We start from the raw sequence: 15,143 nt of genomic DNA on the forward strand, positions 1-15,143 counted from the left end.
AAAACTACGAAATAGAATTCAGTGTCCCTGATATTAGGGGCTGTGTAGCGTACGTAAATGTAGTCATTACGAAAATATCGTGTCTAAGAACACCAAATTTCTTATGTACCACACACTGGGTACACTTGTCCTGCGCCAACCAAAAACGCTGATGTGTGAAAGGCTGCTGCCAGTCGTTGATTGACCCGAAGCTCGTGAAGAAGTGTGTTGTTGCTGCTTAGTGGACGTCAGGATGGTGGTGTACAACTTTAAGAAGATCCAGACGGTGCCGACGGCCAATGACTTCATCGACATTGTGCTCACGCGTACGCAGCGCAAGACGCCGACGGTGATCCACCCGACGTACGCCATTTCGCGCATCCGCGCTTTCTACATGCGCAAGGTCAAATTCACGCAGCAAACTTGCCAGGAAAAGCTCAGCCAGATCATTGACGACTTCCCACGCCTCGATGACCTGCACCCGTTCTACGCCGACCTCATCAATATCCTGTACGATCGCGATCACTACAAACTCGCGCTCGGTCAGGTCAACACGGCGCGTGCACTCATTGACAACATTGCGAAGGACTATGTGCGCATGATTAAGTACGGTGACTCGCTGTACCGTTGCAAGCAGCTTAAGCGTGCCGCTCTTGGTCGTATGTGTACACTGCTAAAGAAGCAGAAGGCTTCGCTCGAGTACTTGGAGGAGGTGCGCAAGCACTTGTCGCGTCTTCCCTCGATCGACCCCAACACCCGCACATTGCTGGTCACAGGTTTCCCCAATGTGGGTAAGTCGAGCTTCATGAATAAGGTGACGCGCGCCGACGTGGACGTGCAGCCCTACGCTTTCACAACCAAGGCTCTGTACGTGGGTCACTTGGACTACAAGTATCTGCGTTGGCAGGTGATTGATACCCCCGGTATCCTCGACCACGCGCTTGAGGACCGTAACACTATTGAAATGCAGGCTGTCACTGCGCTGGCTCACTTGCAGGCGTCCATTCTGTTCTTCATGGATATCTCGGAGCAATGTGGCTTTACCATCGAGCAGCAGCTGAGTCTGTTCGAGAACATCCGCCCGCTGTTCGCCAACAAGCCTCTGGTGCTCGTGTGCAACAAGATCGATCAGATGCGCTTCGAGGCTCTTTCTGAGCACCACCAGAACATGATCAACACAGCTGTGGAGGAGACTAAGGCCAAGTTCTTCACCATGTCGAACCACTCGGAGGAGAACGTCATGGAAGTCAAGAACTACGCTTGTGACGAGCTCCTCGCTCACCGTGTGAACTCCAAGGTCAAGGGCAATAAGGTGGCTGACGTGCTTAACCGTCTTAGTGTCGCGATGCCTAAGGCTCGTGATGACGTCAAGCGTGAACTCTCCATTCCGGCCAGTGTCATTGCTGCTCGTGACAACCCGAACAGTGTGGCGCCGCGTGTGCTGCTTAAGGACAAGATGAACGCCAACGGTGGTGCTGGTGTCTACTCGTACAACTTCAAAGAGCACTATTCGAATATGCTACGCAACGACGACTGGACTCAGGACGCCATCCCGGAGATCTGGAACGGCAAGAACATCGCTGACTTCGTGGACCCAGAGATTCTCAAGCGTCTGGAGGCTTTGGAACAGGAGGAGGACGAAGCTATGGAGAACAGCGTTCCTATGGACGAGGACGAGGATATGAGCGATCTCGACGACGAACAGAAGGACAAGCTGGCTCGTATCCGAGACAAGAAGGCCATTATCGTGGCTGAGCACCGTCAGAACAAGAACAAGAACCACTCCACGGTATCTCGTAAGGTGCGCGCGAAGCTTCGTACGCTTACTGAGACCAAGAAAGAGCTGGAGGCTCTTGGAGTGGATACCAGTCACATGAAGCACGCGGAGGCCGTAGTGGCGAAGAGGAAGGCGGGCGACGAAAGCCGTGGCCGCAAGCGCGAACGTGAGGACATGGACGTGGACATGGAGGACGCCACCGAGAGCTCCGACCTGCGCGTGCGTGCTCGTGCCAAGTCGGCACTGCGCTCCAAGTCGAAGAACCGCTCACAATCGCTGGTCACCCCGCGCGACCAGTCTGGTTTCGGCGACGAGGCAGCGATGGCCACTGTCAAGCGCGCGACTCGGCTCACGCAGCGCAAGGCCGCCAAGATGGGACGTGCGGGTGAAGCCGACCGGATATCGGTACCGAAGCTGGCGAAGTGGCAGAACACGGGCAAGCGTGGCCAGGGCAATACGTACTCCCGTTAAGCTTAGACATAGGTTCTCCTGCCTTCCTGATTGCGCCGTGTGGTGGAGAGACGAGGAGAAGGAGGTCGCTCTTCCTCCTCGTGTGCTTGTATCCGTTTCTAATACAACTGCTTTACTTAGAGAAACCGTGATGCAAGCAAGACCCATGTTCAGTGGAGATCTATGCTTCGCCGTCACTGTTGCCGTTCATCGTTACACAAACGACACACCAACTACACACAATCGATCCAATCTTACAAGGCATTGCCTTGAAGGCAAGATGTCGCGCACGTTCCGACCTGGTTGGGCGCTCCAGTTTGCGGTGGCCATAGCCGAGTGCGAGCCAGAGACTGGAGCGCCAACAAAAGCCGTGTGTCTCATGTGCCGCTCCTTTAAGCGCGACGAGACGGAGGGCGCCAAGCGCCGGAAGCGTAAGACTAAAGTTCATAGTTTCTCGCCACCCTGGCGTCCCGACAACATGCGGCGGCATCTGGAGCAACAGCACGCGCTGCGTTATGAAGAGTACAAAGACTTGACCGATGAGGAGAAGTGCCGCTTCTTCCCAGACGATGTCGTCATCAATACACAGCCAAAAGTCGGTACAGTGGAGACGACAACGGAGATCAGTGCCCAGCAAGTGTTGGAGCGCAATACAGCGACAGTGGAGACGATGAAGCGATCCAGGACATTCCTGGTGGATAAATACATTGTAGATGATTTATTACGGGGAGTGGAGGGCGCTGACGTCGAGTTTTACGGCTTTGACGCGTTTGAGATTGATTATGTAGACACGGACGCAGAGAATGTGGACAAGAACGAGGCGAGATATGCCGTCACGGTGGATTCTGAGCTGGAAATGAACACTTGTGTCAAGATTGTGGCGAGTGGCGTGTCGTTCAAGCAAGCTGCGTCATTGTATCAAGAAATGATGGACGATATCTGGGCCATGGAGGGCGGACAGTGTTCGGAGAGACGAGTGATGAACCTTTGTCGAGTTATGTGTGCAATGAATTTAGAGAGACTGAAGGATCTGTTCAAGAGTGGAGACGTATGGGCCTTTGCTGTGGCGCTGGAAGTCTGTAATTGTGCTGGGTCTCCATTTATTGATGTACGCGTTCGATTCGAGCACGATGGGGAGATTCACAGCGTGCATTTAATCGGAATTGTAGTGCTGGATGACGATATGACAGACAGGAGTGTGGATTTAGTAGAGAAATATCTGAACATCATAGCGCCGCTTTGGAGGACGAAGCTGATTGGAGTCAGCCTGTCAAACGAAACTGGAAGCACAGCGCGTGGCTGTACGCAGGGAATTTTAAACAAATTGGCTGCAGAGTGTGACTTCCCCATCTATGGTGACTACTGCCTTGCGAACAAACTCAATCAACTGCTTCGTGAGGCTTGCAGGATCATTTTCACAGTAGATTTTACGAATACCTTGACTGCACTGGTCAGCCGTGTACGAAGCGTGAAGAAACGAAACTCGGACGCACTAAACTGCCTGAAAATGGTAGAAGGGTCATGGGAATCCGCTGTAAAAGTTCTGCAGTGGCTTGTGGCAAATCAGACCAGGGTGTCTGAGTTTATTCAGGAATTTCAATACGTCGGCGTCCCACCGCCAGCGTGGTGGGTGATTGCACGTGTGGTTACCAACGTAGCAAATCGGGTCAATGGCGTCCTGCTACAACTGAGAGGCAGTACGTATGATCGCCAACTTGTCGTCGATCTGATGAATCATCTCTCCATGATGACTAGGGCGGTGGGTCCGTTCATCTCGTCCGAATTCCTATCGATTTCGTGCGAGGATATCGTGATCGGCTCGTTCTTGCTGAACCCGGTGGCGACGGCTACATTTCTCAAATCGCAAGGAAACTTCGCGAGCAACGCAGTGGATTCGCTGCAGCCTGACACTTACCAGGCTTTGGTGAACGTCACGAGCACGTTTGTCCTCACTGTGCTGTCAAAACTGAGCCAGATCATCTCGGAAAGTAACAGTGTTCTCCCTGAAGGTAACAGTTCATCTATCTACCAAGTGCCAGCTTTCCTTCCGAATAAACTGTGCAAAGTGAGACATCAAGACTTCGTAGTCGCTATGCAGCTACAGCGAGTGCGTCTGGAGAAACGGTTCTCACGCGACGAAATTGAGAGAATTGAGGCTCAACATCGTACTTTACGGAACGCATATTTGCTGGACAAACGTGTGAGTGATGAGCTTAATCGACTTCCGGATTGCTGTTCATTTTCGGAAGGGTGGGGAGAGGGAATTGTTGCAGGAGTAGATTGTCGAGTACTCCGTTCTTTTTGCGGAGCTTTGGCGGCCGTGGCTTCGAGCTCAACGCCCAGGGTTGATGACTCGGAGTTTATACTGATCAACTGGTGCAAGACACCGTTCTCGCATTCGATCACCGACTTTTGTCTTGAGGCAACACTACACGCTCAGAATTATCGCTCTCGGTCTACATACTGAAATCAACGAGCGCTAATGCAAGTAGGGAATGTCGGTGGTGAGTGGAATCGTCTCACCATTGCTCGAAAGCAGTCAAGTGATGATCAAATATGCAATATCTATGCATGGTATGAATCTACACGGCGGATTCGTTGTCGTCGATGTTTCGCGTGGATTCATTCACTGTCTCGAGTTCATGATGAGGGAATCCAGCCGCGCGCACTTCGTCCTCCTGCTCGCGCATGTCAAGCACTGTGGCTTTGACGTCTCCAGTCTTGTCTTCCCACTGATCATTGGGGTAGATCATCAAATCCAACTTCTCCGACACCTCGTTGAGGTGCGAAACATCACCCTCGGAGAGATTCTTGAACACGACGTTTACAATGTGATCATACCGTTCCAGCAGCAGACCGAGGTGGTTTGGCATATCTGGCACCGTGCGCTCGATGAATAGCGAGATCGCCAAACCGACCTGACAGACGACGACGAAGCTGAAAGCTTTCACAGTTCCGCTGTAGTTCTCGAACAAGTCTGACGTCCACAAGATAAGCGCCGCGTTCGTTCCTACGGTGATGTACGTCATGGACCGGAAGATGTAAAACCAGACGCCGATGCTCTTGGCAGGCTCCGGAAACGGTCGACGACAGCCGAAGCAGAGCTTGGATGCGTCCACATGCACTTCCACAATGTTATTCACCAGCGCTAGCAGAGGCGTCAGTGGGAAGGCCACGACGAACAAGTTGTGGAAGCCGAACTGGATGGCCAGTTCGTTGTAGTCTTCAAACGCTTCGTTGCTTTCATACGGCGCGAGCTTCGCTTGAGCTTCGATCAAGTTGTGTCCAGCTTTCTTCTTGTCGTCTTCTTGCTCCCTGGCTTCAGCATAGAGCTGGTAGCGATACTTGAGGTACGGGATCGCTACTTCTGTTGTATTGCCCACCACGATGCGAACCAGGAACAGAACCAACAGCTGATCACGCAGCTCTTTCATGCAGTCATCGCCGTACAGACAGGAAGCTTCCACCTCTCGCTTGATGAACGCGATGTAGAAGAACGAAGCGAACGAGTTGCAAAACTGGAAGAGGAACACCTTGATCGCCAGGTAGTTTTCGTACTCTGCATCCGTGCGGTGGTTCTCCAGATCGTTGAGCTTCCGAGCGACGAGTCTGTAGACCATGTTGAGAATCAAGATCTGGACAGCGTTCCCGATAGTCACAGCCAGTGTGAGTGGAGTTCGGAACTTGACGTCGATGTTCCGGAGGTTGTCGCCGTCGTTGATGAAGTGTTTCAACACGAACAGCCCCACCAGCGCCACGATGACAATCCCGACCATGAACGCTACGACAGTGATGGACACAACGAACCAACGGTGTCGCCTTGCTCGGCTCTCGTACGTCAGTTCCTCCGTGTCGGTGACTGGGTTGTGGCTCTTGATTCCCTGGAATTGAGGGCGGTAGTGAAAGGCTTCGTTGTACCCTCGACAGCCCCATAGTGACCCAAGGAGACCATTCTTTCGCTTCCAGAACTCGGAGAACATTGACGACCAAATGACCACGAAGATAGCGAAGGCGACCAAGAAGTAGCCTCGGTTATTGTCGTTCCCCTCTTCGTCTCGCTCTTCTTCGTAGATGATCGTGACGATGCCCGCGATGGATGGAAAGAGCAGCATCTTTGTGTAAAACTCGAGCCACGCGAAGTAGAGCGCGATCTTCTCTCCGAAGTAAAAGCGGATTTTATGAAGAGGTTGGTACAGCATCTTGACGTTCAGAGCCCACGTCGCTCGTAACTCATCCAGCGCAGCTTCGTCGTGGAGTGCAAACATTTGGTTCTTCAGATACCCGGCATCCTGAAGCGCATCCAAGTTAAGATGTCGATCCACGATACCCGACGCGAGACGAATGCGATCTTTCTGAGTAAACAGCGTTTGCTCTTTCTTGCCGCCCCAATTTATCGGATAGCGACGGAAATACGGCTGAAACTCGGGCTCGTGACGATAATCGGCGAATGGAGCAAAGTACGTCGTGGGGTCGTGGTGTATCGAGAAGAGCGACGTCCAGAAGCGATTCCACGCCGGCTGACTGTGGTTGTCTTCGTCCGAGAACATACCGTCAGCTTCTTCTCTGTGGCCCCAACGACGAAGAGCTTTACGGGTTAACGGATGGAACTCATCGCCGCGCGAGATAAGAAGCGGATCCAGCTCTGGCACGTCGGACGTGTCATTGGAAATACCGCGTTTGATTCGAAGTAGATCCAGGGATTTTTGCCAAGCATCAGCGTCAATCTCTCGCTTCAAATCCGAGATTTTGTCTCGGTGGAGCATCGCGTCGAACGGCTTGTTGCTTAGTTGCAGTCGGTAGTTGGTGCGATCAGCCTCTACACGCAGATCGTCATTCTCCGACTTCACCGACATGATGATTTCGTCTCCGTCACAACTGAGGAACATCCGCGTCGTGAGACCACAAGCGAGCTGCACGCGGCGTGAGATGGCCGTGGCCACCAGTTCACAGAAACGACGTTCGGTTGTAGCCTCGGTGGAGCCTACAAACTGTTCGTACTCAGCTTCAAGTGTTTGTTGCTCAACCTCGAACCTGTTGAACTCTGCGGCGTCACTTTTGTTGGCTTCCACCAGGTCATTTCCGTGCTCATCCAGGAAACATCGTGGGGTTCGGAGCACACGCTGGAAAGGGTGATGGCTGTGCTGTGAGTCGCTTCCCAGCAGCAAAGTGACAAACGCTTGCATGGAAAACGCCTCGGGTCTCTTGACCTCGCCGCCTCCACGTAGCGGGAAAATGACGACCAAGTCGTTCTCGAACATGGTGTTTTCATACGCGTCCGACACAGCGCCGAACCTGTGGAAAATCGATGCAGGTTTGTTCCTCGGCGAGATTTCAACTTGGATTGAGTGTTCATTCACCGGATGGTCGGAACTGTCTGCACCACCGACATCCTCATTCATCATGAAAATACTGATGCGGGTCACTTGTTCTTGGCCGGTTTTGAGGAATGAACGAAGACCGTGCGTGGCCCTCATTTATCCGGGAAGGCGAGCATGGTCTCAAGTTATGGATCAAAAATAGTTCGCTGTCGTTCAATGACAGCCGGATGGGCCTTTATGCCCACAACTAAGTACACGCACGAGCCGAAAATGTACATACCCACCTGGGATGATACGCAATTAATTTTAGCGGTCAAAGTGCTGCATTGGACGCCATGGCATTTGATGCTGCCTCGATTAAAGCCATTTGGAGAGCACAACTTTCAACAAGTGTGTGAAGTGGTAACATTGACTTCCCTTTTGTGCATTTTTTGTCACTTTTAAAGCTCGGGTTGGTTCATTCGTTGTGGCCTCACCACTCGTTCAACATGTCGCTGTGGTTGGCGCCAATATCTACTGTCCAAATAGTGTCCGCTTTCACCAGCTTCGTCAACGCACTGCGGTCGGTCTTGCCCGTCAGTGGCTGCTTGCTTGGGTACGACAAGATACTAATCTGCGACGGCGCCACATGCGCCACCTCTTCCACATCGTACAGGAACACGGCACACTTCCACTTGACTTCGTCCAGACCTCCGCTGATGGAGTCCAGATTCAGCTCCATCTTCCGCACTTCCTCACCAGATTGGCCCTTTCGTCGGAGGTTAACAAATCGCGGCCGGTGCCTTGAGCTTCCGAACGAAAGAAACTTCTTCATCAGTCCGCCGTTGCTGCTATTTGACAGCGTTTGGCTACGAGTCCGACTGTCTCCTGCTGCTTCCGAGTCGCTCCCGCTGCTGTGTCCTGTGTGATCGCTTCCTTCCGACCCTCTCTCCTCTGCAATACCACGAGTTGCAGTGTCATCATTGCTGCTAGTAAACGAGAATCGAGCGAGTTTCTGGACCGACGCACCGGTAGGAGTATCAGCACCTGCGTGGTCACTTTTACTGTCATTGCTGCTTGGTCCATGCGCTCCTGTCGCACCTCCACGGGAAAGCAGGTGACGCGTCGTGGAAAATAAGGACCCACCACGCGAGCTTGCCTGTTGCTGAGCAGCTTGCTCGGCAATCTTGGCTTTGGCAGACAGCGCCGCCTGCTTGGCTATCCGCATCATGGCGTCGTTCACTGAGCTGTGGAACAGTGCGTCTTGCAACTCCTTCAGAGCATCACGCATGCGATCAGCGTCACCAGAGGCAGCACACCCGATGTACATTTGATGTTTTTCAGAGCCATGAGAGAAGATGCCGTTCTGTCGAGAAGCTTCCTGGATCTTCTCAGACAGCACATACTTTAAATATTTGGACGCACGCGTTGTCTTCCTGCCCAAACACACACGCTCCCCACTATCAGTCGGCTCTGGAGTAACGGCAGACGAGGACGAAGACTGGTGACCCGTGGCCGACACGATGGAGATGTACGCGTCCCACATATTACGAAATGCGCCCTCGACAAATTCAGTAGACGAATCTAGCGCAGCATCCACATCATTCACACCGGGTGGACTATCGGGCTCCTCCACAGCGCTTGTCGGTACAGGTTCTGTTGCGAATGCCTCCTGGAAGAACGACGACAAGTCCGTCTTGGAGAACGAAGGAACAGACAAGACCAAGGGAGTTGCTTCCACAGGAGACGGGGCCACAGCGGGAGCGAAATCGCCAAAACCGTCATCGTCCTCACCAAACGTTTTGTCGTCAGAGCTCTGCGTAAAGTCACCAAAGTCACCAAACGCATCGTCATCTTGAGCCTCTGAGCTCTGTGCAAAGTCCGCAAAGTCGTCTGGAACAGCACCCGCAGGAGTGGAGTTGCCAGCAAAGTCTCCAAAAGAATCGTCCTCGTCTTCCTCAAGCACCATGTTCTGAACTGGAGTTGGCGATGGGAACGTGCCCCATGGAGACGCGTCAGGAATGATCGCAACGTTTGTCGTAGGCGCAGCTGCTTTGAAGCCACCAAAGTCATCCCCTTCGTCTTCATCAGCCAACGTATCTTGGGTTTCTTCCTTGAGTGTTTCAGGCACTACATTCTCGTTGAAATTGTCAGAACAAGTAGGAAACTCTGGAGGCGACGTAGACGGCGAAGAATCGTGGTGAGACGACGACTCATCTGAGACGCCACTGCCTGATCCGAAGACTGCGCCTTCAAAATCCACGTCTGTTGTTGGTGAGACGAACGCAACCAGGTGCGAGGGACCCGTCTCGAGAGAATCTGCTTTCTCTTCTGTCGTTGACTGCTGCACAGCTGGCCACTCGACCTCGTCACTAGACACTGGAGTGGCGCCATCGTCGCTCTCGCAGTCGAACAAATTGACTGGTGAGTCCTCAGCACGGGCTTCATCATCCTTTTCACCAGTTATCAGGGTAGCCACGTCGTCTGTAGCGGCAGCCAATTCTTCCGACTCCATAAACGTCGTGATAGTTGACCTCTCAAACTCAATAGCCGCATCAACCGCGTCCTGCTGCTGTGACGACACATTGTCGACTCCTTTCTCGTTACTGTGATCTGAAGTGGCGCCAGTCTGTAGCCAGTCATCCTGCAATCCCTCCTCTGCTTGTTGGTTAACGGTGGTCGAAATACCACCTGGTCCAACTGTAGAACCAGTACCATCGCGTAAGCCACTCTGATCTTCTTCGTCCTTGTTTCCAGCGTCCATCTCTTCTTTGTCTTCTTGACTGTTCTCTTCCTTCTGCGTTGGCACTGTCGGTTCACCAGTCGTATTCCATGCTGCAAGAGCCTCTGCCAGCGGCACCTCCTCTGGAGCTGCTAGTCCTGCCTCCGCGAACGGGTCCACTTCCTCAGCCTCTTCAGTAGCAGACGCAAATCCCACGAGCCCTTCAGTCATCGTAAAAGAGCTGCGCAACGAAGGTGGAGCGGACGAAGGGGACGGAGCCACACTTGTTGCTTGTGTAGCCGACGTAACTGCACTGAACGATGCGTGTTTCTTAGCAGAGTCCTCGATTGCCCCAACACTCACGAACGAAGAGCTCAACGAGCCGAAAGATCGCGTTGTGCGCTCAGTAAATGGATCACGCGGCGACGCTGTACCCTCCACCGATCCAGGAGTGCAAGGAGACTGCACTGGCGGCTTCATCTCCTCGTGCATTGAAGCGAATGACCCACGCAGCGACGTCGGGGCTGAAGAAGACGTCGTCGAGAGCGGTGGGATCGCTGTCAACGTGAAGAGCTCATCATTGCCGAACGCCACACTATTCTCACTTGTCTCGCCGTTAATTCCAAAGAAAGGGTCGCTCGGAGTCGACGTCTGGACCGGAGAGAACGACAGCAAGTCTCCTACTGAAGCTTCCGGAGGAGCAGCTGCAGAAGTTGATGGGAACGTCGCAAACTTCGTCGAAGGTGGAGGGGGCAGCGTAAACCCACTCGGAGACGACGCTGTCCTGCTAATATTGCCCGATCCGCTGCCTACTGACGTTGACGACATCGATAGTGGGTTGATCTCGGTGTCCTGTGTCGAATTGCCCCATACCAAGTCTAAGATCGCTGACGTTGCCGACGTTGTAGAAGTCGGGGCTGCAGCACCGGTTGTTGTTGCTGTCGTTTGGCTCATACAGTTCTCTACAGTCTCCATCTTAAGACTTGCGACCTCTGATGAATCTGTTACGGCTCCTAGGCCTCCTGTAATATCCGCAAACGGGTCGACTTCGCCGCTGATAGATGGCAACAGCGTTGGCGGCGCTGTGGTCGACGCCGGGGCCATCAGCGGCGAGAACGACATTAGCGAGGAGCTCTCAGCAGGCGCAGAGGGACCGTCACTCTGTTCTTGCCCCACAAAATCCCCAAAGTCCGCCTCGGCCCCGTACACGTCGCCAAATGGGTCCGAAATTCGCTCTGCCGCTGCGAAGGAGCCGAACTCATCGTCTGCAGCAGCGTTTGAGCTGGTATTCGCCTCCTGAGAGGGCGGGAAGCTTGTGGGGCTTTCGGAGCGACCTGTTGGCCCGCCTGTGAATCCCGGGGACGCCGCCATCATGGTACCCGCACTCCTCGTACGTGGCGTCTATATCGTTGTGCTCCCCCTAACGGCTCATGAAGTGCTTTAATACTGAACACAAGTGTTGAGGTCAGAACTATTATATGTCAGGAACCGGTAATAAGGGATACAATAAGTAAATAGAATGGAAGAAAACATATGCCGGATAATAGGCTGCATTTTCGCTATTTAATGTACTGTATTACTGTAATTCAGAAAGCTGAAGTATTAGATTACCTTTGGTACATGTTTTTAATTCTAATACATTTGTTTTAAATATAATACCAGAATACTATTGCTCTTGGATTTTTATTTAAAAACAAACTCTATAACGTTTTGCGTGAGAGATGTCGCCTACGCCTCGAAGTTGCTGCTACTACCAGTCGGAATTCTGCCGACAATTACGGAGCAGCGACAACGTGCCTCCGAGGCGGCCCCGGACCGGCGAAGTTGGGCGTGAGCCCTGTGTCACATCGTAGTCAGATCGTTGTACTGTGCTCATCCTTGAGTTAATCGTTCACCTTGACCAATTCGATGCGGACCCCTTCCATCACGTCTGTCGACGAATTCCATCCTTCTCCCACGCGGCCGTGGGTCGGCATGCATTGGCATCTATCAGCCATTTCACTACATGAGTCACCCGTTGTTGCCAACGGCATGAGCGCATGCACCTTTTTCGCAGTCGCAGTTGTAGAATCGAAAAACCGGCACCGCAACGTCCACTTTCGGATTTGCAGGGTGGTGCGTAAGACCGTCACTCTCGCCATGCCGTCCTTAGCCGACGCGTATGATGCCTTCACATCGCCTGCGACTGCGCACTCCGCCGTGGATATGGAGTTCAGCTCCATGCAGAGTGCGCAGTCGTTTGTGCTACACTCCACCAGCAGTGACAAAACGCTGTACGACCACGACTTGGTCATGGTCTTCCCGAGGCGCGAGGGCGGCGAGCTCAAGAAGCCCGACGACTTCACTTTAAACAGCTTTGTACACCTCATGATGGGCAAGGACCCGGATCGCAGTCAGCGCGCTGACAAGATCGTGGTGGACCCTTTCCAGCGCGTGTTGCGCACACCACGCTGCTTCCTGGACGAACGCGGCTGCGACGTGGTCATGGATTCGAGCAACGACCACAGCGAGGAGAGTGAACAACGTCGTCTTGAAACGCAGCAGCAGCTGCTCAAGAGCGAATATGAACAGTATATCGGCACCACTGAGGCCACGACTGAGGCGCAGTTCTGCGAGCTCGTGGCCACCGCCATCGCCCGCCGCGTGCAGCTCGCATGCGGCCTCACCACGCGTATGTTTCTAAGCTGCGACGCCGATGAGATCATTATGACTATCAAGGCAGACAACGACGACCTGAGAGTCGAGGCCGATCGTACCAACTACAGACTGCAGGTCAGTAACAAACCTTTTGACAAGACACTGCACGAGAAGAAGCTCAAGACTTTGCAACGTGAGATGGGGGATAAAGAATGGCAGAACTCCATTGACCACCTAAGACATACACGTGGCTGTGTTAACGAAGACGCCGAGTACCCGGAGATGGATCCGTTGCTAGTCTCGCGTGGAGAAGAGTTCCATCCGGAGCTACGCAAGGCTCTCGATATCTGGGGACATACTGAAGAGGCGGACGGTTTATTTGTCGAAGATGACACTTATCGTCGCGTCCAGGGAAGTCATTGGGACCGCTTCGTGACGTCGATCTTCGCTCTACCTTACGATCCGCTGACGTACTTTGCTCCGTTCGCAGAGTATCGTCATGAGGAGAAGTTTCAGCCTTTCTACCGACGTTATCCCATCAAGTGGGAACAGAAGAAAGAGGAGACGTTATTCTCGCAAAAGGATCGCATACGTCTCGCGGAGGGCATCGTCGAACGTCATATTAACGCCGACGCACTGGAAGCGGCCGGGTATTTGCAGGGCCAAATGTTTGCTCTCCACGACGCCAAGGCGCTGCATGATCTGCGTCACTCGTGGGCTCTGCACTGGACCATGTTGTACCAACCTTTGCACAAGATCCGCTATTATTTCGGAGAGAAGATTGCGCTGTATTTCGCTTGGCTCGAGTTCTACACCAAGATGCTCGTCTTCCCGGCGGTCGCGGGGATCATCACGTTCGTGTACATCGAAGCGCGTCAAGCGGTCACGGGCACCAACCAGCAAGGATACATTCTCATCGCCTTCGCTGTGTTTGTGGTGCTATGGTCGTCTTTGTTTTCGGAGCTGTGGAAGCGTAAAAATGGTCTGCTGGATTCGCTCTGGGGTCTGAGTGGGTTACAAGAGTCATTCCGCTATCGCCCTCAATTCCGCGGTACCAAAAGCTACCACCCGGTTACTGATGCCGAGGAAGTAACGTTCGAAAGCAAGGCGAAGCGGCGACGCGCCTTCATCGTGTCCGTCTTAGTCGTGACGCTTATGGTTGGCATCGTCATCGTGGCTCTCTTTGGTCTCTTCGTCTTGAAACACTGGATCAATGACAGCGACAACTTGGAGCACAACAACATCAGCGCCAAGTACCAGACGCCGTTGACGTTCGGTGTGACTGTGATTAACGCCATCCAGATTCTAGTGCTCAACACAGTCTACCGCAATGTGGCACGTAAGCTGAATGAGTTCGAAAACCACCGCACGGACGCCGAGTACGAGAACTACCTGGTCATCAAGGTTTTCCTCTTCCAGTTCTGCAACTCGTTCGCGTCGTTCTTTTATATCGCGTTCGTCAAGCGTGCTGCCGAGGGCTCGTGTCTGTACGAAGACGACTGCATGCAGGAACTGCGCGACCAGCTGCTCACTCTGTTTATTATCCGCATTGTGGTGGGCAACACGACGGAAGTGGCTGTGCCGTACTTGAAATACCGCTACCAGCTCTTTGCTGAGCGCAAAGCGGCGAACACGGAGGAGAAGACTGGCCACAACTACATCGAAGAGCAGGCGAAGCTTGTGCCGTACGAGAGCAACGAGGCGTTCGAGGACTACAACGAGATGGTCATCCAGTACGGCTTTATCAACTTGTTCGTCGTGGCGTTCCCGTTGACGCCTCTGCTTGCACTGGCCAACAACGTGCTTGAAGTTCATGTTGATGCCGTGAAACTCTGCTTCGTGCATCGTCGCCCGTTCCCACACCCGGCTAAAGATATTGGCGTGTGGTTTTACATTCTCCGCTTCATGACGTACATTGCTCTCGGTACAAACTCTGCGCTCATTCTGTGGACGTCCGACTTATTTGAAGATCAGACGGGAACAGTTCGGGCCTTTAGCTTCGTGGTGGCGTGTCAGGTGTGTTTGGTCTTGGCCGTTTTGGTGGAGCGCGTTGTGCCTGATACCCCTCGCGAGATTAAACTGCTTCAGGAGCGCTATGAGCACATTGTGAACGTCGTGTTCAAGGGCCTGTTTGAGGGCGACAGCTCGAAACTCAACGAGGTTGCCGAGCGCTTGGACCTTCAGATTTATCCCAACCATGAGTGGGAAGAATCAAAGCAACACTACGCGTAGCCAGCTTCCAAACCGTAGACATCGCAGCATTTTGGTTGCATAATGAGGT

The 15,143-nt window shown here is 53.1% G+C and overlaps 6 protein-coding genes across 6 annotated transcripts; 4 read left to right on the forward strand and 2 right to left on the reverse strand.

Annotated features, from left to right (window-relative positions):
• Positions 1-184: 184 nt before the first annotated feature.
• On the forward strand, positions 185-2,227 carry PITG_11198 (nucleolar GTP-binding protein 1; the record flags this gene model as incomplete). Its single annotated transcript, XM_002901914.1, has 1 exon — positions 185-2,227. The coding sequence occupies one exon, from the start codon at positions 233-235 to the stop codon at positions 2,225-2,227; it is 1,995 nt and encodes a 664-aa protein (XP_002901960.1).
• Positions 2,228-2,486: 259 nt separating this feature from the next.
• PITG_11199 (uncharacterized protein) lies at positions 2,487-2,971 on the forward strand (the record flags this gene model as incomplete). The annotated part of the gene is made up of 3 exons (XM_002901915.1): positions 2,487-2,805; positions 2,874-2,900; positions 2,958-2,971. The coding sequence occupies 3 exons, from the start codon at positions 2,487-2,489 to the stop codon at positions 2,969-2,971; spliced, it is 360 nt and encodes a 119-aa protein (XP_002901961.1).
• A 91-nt stretch (positions 2,972-3,062) lies between these two features.
• PITG_11200 (uncharacterized protein) lies at positions 3,063-4,673 on the forward strand (the record flags this gene model as incomplete). Its single annotated transcript, XM_002901916.1, has 1 exon — positions 3,063-4,673. One exon carries the CDS (start codon positions 3,063-3,065, stop codon positions 4,671-4,673), a length of 1,611 nt encoding a protein of 536 aa, XP_002901962.1.
• Positions 4,674-4,788: 115 nt separating this feature from the next.
• Positions 4,789-7,605, reverse strand: PITG_11201 (anoctamin-like protein; the record flags this gene model as incomplete). The annotated part of the gene is made up of 1 exon (XM_002901917.1): positions 4,789-7,605. One exon carries the CDS (start codon positions 7,603-7,605, stop codon positions 4,789-4,791), a length of 2,817 nt encoding a protein of 938 aa, XP_002901963.1.
• Positions 7,606-7,996: 391 nt separating this feature from the next.
• PITG_11202 (uncharacterized protein) lies at positions 7,997-9,049 on the reverse strand (the record flags this gene model as incomplete). Its single annotated transcript, XM_002901918.1, has 3 exons — positions 7,997-8,450; positions 8,502-8,956; positions 9,026-9,049. 3 exons carry the CDS (start codon positions 9,047-9,049, stop codon positions 7,997-7,999), a joined length of 933 nt encoding a protein of 310 aa, XP_002901964.1.
• A 3,315-nt stretch (positions 9,050-12,364) lies between these two features.
• On the forward strand, positions 12,365-15,094 carry PITG_11203 (anoctamin-like protein; the record flags this gene model as incomplete). The annotated part of the gene is made up of 1 exon (XM_002901919.1): positions 12,365-15,094. One exon carries the CDS (start codon positions 12,365-12,367, stop codon positions 15,092-15,094), a length of 2,730 nt encoding a protein of 909 aa, XP_002901965.1.
• Between the last annotated feature and the right edge of the window lie 49 nt (positions 15,095-15,143).

Source organism: Phytophthora infestans, genomic scaffold (genome assembly GCF_000142945.1).
Source record: "Phytophthora infestans T30-4 supercont1.19 genomic scaffold, whole genome shotgun sequence".
NCBI classification, from domain to species: Eukaryota; Oomycota; class Peronosporomycetes; order Peronosporales; family Peronosporaceae; genus Phytophthora; species Phytophthora infestans.